This window comes from Drosophila bipectinata, chromosome XL, assembly GCF_030179905.1.
Source record: "Drosophila bipectinata strain 14024-0381.07 chromosome XL, DbipHiC1v2, whole genome shotgun sequence".
In the NCBI taxonomy this organism is placed as follows: domain Eukaryota; kingdom Metazoa; phylum Arthropoda; class Insecta; order Diptera; family Drosophilidae; genus Drosophila; species Drosophila bipectinata.
Window position 1 is genome coordinate 12,510,194 of NC_091734.1, and position 5,706 is coordinate 12,515,899.

Genomic DNA, 5,706 nt, shown 5'->3' on the forward strand with positions numbered 1-5,706 from the left:
TTTTCTGTAAAACATACAGAAAGACATGGCCTAATCGGCACTGGAGATGATTCTGATCAAGATTAGAGATACTTTATGGAGTCTTATAAACCACTAGAAGATACTAACAATTCATTTCACAGAGACTTGCACAGAGGCTGTTGGCCAAGCCAAGAGCAGAGTGAGACAAATGGCCAAAAACTCAAACTTTTGATATTTTTTTTGCTAATAATCCCAATCCCGAAACTTAGCACCTGCATTTAAATATTTTTGATACAAAGTAAATTAATTTTAAAGCAATTTTAAAGCAAAAAAATGCTGAAAAATTCAACAAATGCGAAAACAGCAGATGAATTTGTTTCCAATCCTTGGAACGGTCTTCCTCCCGCAATAGGCCAGTATTGGGAACGAATCTCCGGACCTAGCGCCCAAGGCCGAGCGTGTAGGTTCTTCTCATGAAAGTCAGGCACTATAGCCGAAGTGACGGGATGGAAGAATAATTGGATGGCGTCCGTCCAAGACGAAGGAAACCAGCAACTCATCTTCAAAGGGAGAAAGCTGGCTTGAGGATAGAACCAATCTGCCTGATCTTAACAAGCTTATCTCTTCCTTAAACTCAGAACGCTAGAGAGCAGAGGGCTAGAGAGCAGAGGGCTAGAGAGCAGAGAAAATGTGGTATAAACAGCTTATGGATAAGAGGTAATAGTTTTTGGTACTAAGAAAGTAACTTGTTTGACCTTTATTCACCGTATTGTTGATTAAGAATTAACAATTGCAATTTAAGCGGGCGATGGTTCGCTTTCGTAGAATGTGGAGGCTGCACGACGAGTTCTGGAACTGATCCTCTAATAAAAGGGAGCATTGTATCCGTGCCAGTTCACGTACTTGGCGCAGCTATCCTTTAAATCCTTCATGTCCGGAATAAATAAGAGTGCGCCTGAAAAGCCGTGTCACACAAATATATGTCTTTTTTCTAAAATAAAGAAAAATACACAATTACAGCATTGAAAAGTATGAGTTTTTGGGGAAAAAACGTACAATAAAAGCGCCTAAAATATGTTTTCGGAGTTTGTGAAGGTTGGTTTTGTCCTCCTCCAGGTTACTCTCCATATCTTTCACTATTTCGGTGGCATTCACAATCTTTTGCGTCAGGACCGTGAAAAGATGCTCAATAAGCTCCATTTGCTTCATGTAAGTTATCTTTTGATTCAAAATAAATATTTCGATGATACCAGTGACGGTGAAAGAGGCGAGTAAATGGCGGTTCAGTGAAGCACCGTTGATCTCCTTCTGCAGTTTCGCCTTTTCTTTGCCATAGAAGCCCCCTGGACCGAAATCGTCGTGGACATCATGCAACATCTCTTTAAACGCATTTTTGAGCTGAGCAGTTCTGTGTTCGACATTGGTGAGGAGTTCCAAAGATTTTCCGGTTTTTTCGAGGCCCGATTCTAGAGTTACCGCTACCATATTCGTTTCCGACAGGTTGCAGTCCCCAATTTTATCGATGAAGATATTGAAGGTGCTGTTGACGGAAATGCACCACTCGAAGACTGGGTCCACACAGTTTTTGTAGGTGAGACGGGCTTCGGAGTTTAAAGAGCGAATCAAAGGCAGCTTGACCTTGGCTTTGCCCTTGTATCCCAACATGGCTGTATTAATCTCATCGATGGCCTCATGCAGGTGCGCAAACTTCACCTTATTATCGAACTCGGCTTGATATTTCACCAGGATTTTCGACAAACTTTCTATACCATTTTTGATATCATTAAGCTCGGTCTCATCGCACCTGGCAAAGAAAGGACAAAAGGCACAAAATGCAAGTGCCGTTGCCAAAACGACGGCAGAAGGATCCTTTCCCATGATTGATCAAGAAGGATTAATCCACTGGCGAGGAGCTGACTGGTGTTTCCCTGACGAGAGAAGATTTACTATTGTTTTCAAAATGTACGACTTTCGGTGTTATATATGTATACCCAGAGAAAAACTCAGATTTCGCGAAGCTTCAATATTCAATGTAGACAGTCACCTTATCTTTTAAGAGAGACGGAAGATGGGCTCTGCATGAGTATGGCGTTGAAACTTTTTGGGAATTTTGAAACAATAAATTTAAGTATTTACTGATAGTAATATTTCTGGACACAGCTACATATGGGCAATTCCATAATGTCGCACGGGAAATTTGTACGCTTTCAAATGCAGAAAAAAGTTAAAATAAAAATGATTCATACTTTCAAAATGTGTTTAAATTATGTTTAACAATTGTGTTTAATAAATTGTTTCCAAAAATAGAATCTGTATTAAATTCCAGCTTTCTATTTTTAAAAACACGAAAGTTGGGTCATTTCCGATCGTTCAGTTATATGGCAGCTATAGGATTTAACATTAATAGGTTTAACATTATCAAAAAACATTTGATTGATTTCACCTTATCGTTTTCGAAATATGTGCAAAAACCCCTTGGAGGTTGTAGGCGAATCTGAAATATGTACAATGTACATACCCTTGCCATACAGGTCTGATATATATCGCGAATATAGGATATAGTTTGAATTGTTGGATAGTATATGGTTATATATGTTCATTAAGGAGTCGGATTAGTCTGGGTTGCGCATTTTCGACCAATATTCTAATACCCCCCGATATTTATCCACACACATGAATAAGATACATTCCTTAAACCAAAATAAGAATACTCTTTGACAGAGTATTGGGGGAAAAAAATAAAACAATAAAGGAAAAGTCGTTCCAAAGTTCCTCAAATGGAGTCAAAGAAAGACTTGAGATTCTAATAAGATGACGTTATAGTCCAGGTCAAGAAAATGCAAGAACTACCTACTTGTTGGAAAGCAAATAAACTTTATAATAAACAAGAAAGGAAAGCTAACTTCGGGCGGAGCCGAAGTTTATATACCCTTGCAGTTAAAACCGGATATATATCGCAAACATCGGATATAGTTGGCCGATCCTTATGGGAATAGGAATATATAATCCAATTTATTACAATACAAAATCTAAAAAAAGTCCCAAACTTCTATCTTCAAAAATACGAAAGTTGATATTTCTACCAAATACCATTTCCGATCGTTCAGTTATATGGCAGCTATGGGATATAGTCGGCCGATCCTAATGAAATTTGATAGGTTGGATCAACTGACCAAAAATAGAATCTGTATTAAATTCCAGTTTTCTATCTTCAAAAACACGAAAGTTGGGTCATTTCCGATCGTTCAGTTACATGGCAGCTATAGGATATAGTCGGCCGATCCTTATGAAATTTGGCATGACGTTATGTTTTGCCAAAAATAGCTCATGTCAAATTTGAACTCTCTAACTCTAAAAACACCAAAGTTATACCATTTCCGATCAATCAGTTATATGGCAGCTATAGGATATAGTCGGCCGATCCGGGCCGTTCCGACTTATATACTGCGTGCATAGGAAAGAAGGGTGTGTGCAAAGTTTCAAGACGATAGCTTTAAAACTGAGAGACTAGTTCGCGTAGAAACAGACAGACGGACAGACGGACATGCTCATATCAACTCAGGAGGTGATCCTGATCAAGAATATATATACTTTATAGGGTCGGAGATGTCTCCTTCACTGCGTTGCACACTTTTGGACAAAATTATAATACCCTCTGCAAGGGTATAAAAATTAAATTAAATTCCGCCTTTTATCATGCCACGCCTACTTTTATTTAGTTGCTTAAAATGCCTTTGAATATATATTTCATTTTTCAGATCGATACCGTACTTCGTTAAAAAGTTACAGACGCATTGCTCCTACTTTCTTATATGAGGCTAAGTACATGGCTAGTTTGTCACTTTTTTTTTTAAATTAAAAATAAATTATAAGTTAAATAAATTAAAAAAAAAAATTATAAAATTTGTTGTAAAAAGATGAATCAGAATTGACTCCAACATAATTGGAAAATGCGTATGTTTTTTGTATGTACCTCATAGGGAAGCTTCACGGCGCGAGCTAAGAATTCATTTTAGGCACACGGTTTCATGGTGAAATTTTCTTAGAATTCTTCGTAGATACCGATTATGGGGACGATCTTTGCGAAAAAAAAATTGACCCGCCCTAATGTAGTTTCACAAAAAAAACTCAGATTTCGCGAAGCTTCAATATTCAATGTAGACAGTCTCCTTATCTTTTAAGTGAGACGGAAAATGGGCTCCGCATGAGTATGGCGTTGAAACTTTTTGGGAATTTTGACACAATAAATTTAAGTTTTTACTGATAGTGATATTTTCTGGACACAGCTACATATTTATTAAACATTAATCAACATTAAAATCCATGATTCCAGTATCCAGATTTCAGATTCCAGATTTATATATGGGTAAATCTTTTAGAGATCTATTCCAGATATATTTAGAGAACTAACAAAGTTAACCACAACCAACAAAATTGCAAGATAATGATATTATGTTTTTTCAAATATATTTACAGAGAATCTATTCATTTAAAACTTTTTCATACCATAGTAGTTGCCCGATGAACATCAATTATTGAGTCCAAACATATACTTTCATTTCCACAAACATTAACGAACTGGTGCTAAAACAAGATTTTTATTTTTTGGGCGGGAGAGGGCGTGGCAAAATATTGACACAAACTTGATCTGCGCTGATATCATACGATACCAAGTTCCAAATCGGATAGTTCTATCTCTTATAGTCTTTGAGATCCACGCGTTCATACGGACAGAGGGACATGGCTATATCGACTCGGTGAGGTTCATTCCGATTAACCTCAACCACTGCGAAGTATCCCATAGCTTACTCGAGCAGGTTTTAAGGGAGAAGCGGGCAGATATAGCCCTAATAAGTGAGCCGTATAAGAAAGGCGAGACGCAAAACTACATTCTGGACTCCTCCAAGGCAGCAGCTATCAGGGCGCCAAGCAGACAACCCGAAAACTTACAAACCGGCGAAGGTTTCATCCGGGCCAAGGTGGGCGAGTTCGGGCTTTACAGCTGCTACCTCTTCACCCACACCCTAGACGAGATAGCTAGGACGCGAGGCACATATCCCAGGTGGTGATCGCAGGCGATTTCAACGCCTGGGCGGAGGAATGGGGCTCATCGCGCACCAACGCCAGGGGTCGCACCCTCCAAGAGACCTTTGCGATTCTTGACGTAGCCCTCCTGAACACCAGCTCCCAAAACACGTTCAGCAAGGCGGGGTACGGTTCAATCGTGGACCTTACCTTCTGCAGCAGCGGTCTGTTTCGGAGGGCAATGTGGTCCCTCAGTGATGACTATACTGCGAGCGACCACAACTATATAGCCCGCGGCATCGAGGATAGAGCGCAAGCCTCCACAATAGCGAAACCAACAAGGTTCAATCCGGCTACGGTGCAACCGCAAATATTCGCGCAGGAACTAAATATCCCAGATCCTTCGGGCGTCGCTGAACGCGATATTCAGAACACCTTGGCTGCGGTTCTACAGGCCTGCCGAGCCAGCATGAGGTCTTGCCTTGCATTCAAGGCACCATGAACCGGTGCCCTGGTGGTCCCCGGAGATAGCCCATGCGCGCAGAGAGTGTCTCCGAACCCGAAGGCTGCATCAAAGAGTCAGAGGAAGGCCGGACTTTGAGCAGAAAAGAGAGGACTTCGCGGTAAAGAGGAAGATCCTGAAGAAGTTGATAAGGGAGGCAAAAACGAGGGGCTTTCTTTAGATGTGCGATGCTGCTGAGCAATTCCTGTGGGGATCGG

At 40.3% G+C, this 5,706-nt stretch overlaps 1 protein-coding gene across 1 annotated transcript; it reads left to right on the plus strand.

Moving 5' to 3' along the window:
- Nucleotides 1–4,284: 4,284 nt before the first annotated feature.
- On the plus strand, nt 4,285–5,488 carry LOC138925890 (uncharacterized). Its single transcript, XM_070277493.1, has 3 exons — nt 4,285–4,327; nt 4,666–4,940; nt 5,024–5,488. Exons 1-3 carry the CDS (start codon nt 4,285–4,287, stop codon nt 5,486–5,488), a joined length of 783 nt encoding a protein of 260 aa, XP_070133594.1.
- The last annotated feature ends 218 nt before the right edge of the window (nt 5,489–5,706 follow it).

Excerpts from the sequence above, each read along its gene's own strand:
- LOC138925890 (XM_070277493.1), top strand. The coding sequence starts at position 4,285 with ATGATTCCAGTATCCAGATTTCAGATTCCAGATTTATATATGG. Across the intron at positions 4,328-4,665 it reads GATTCCAGATTTATATATGG|TCTTTGAGATCCACGCGTTC; the intron begins GTAAATCTTTTA and ends TATCTCTTATAG. Across the intron at positions 4,941-5,023 it reads AAGGTTTCATCCGGGCCAAG|GTGGTGATCGCAGGCGATTT; the intron begins GTGGGCGAGTTC and ends CACATATCCCAG.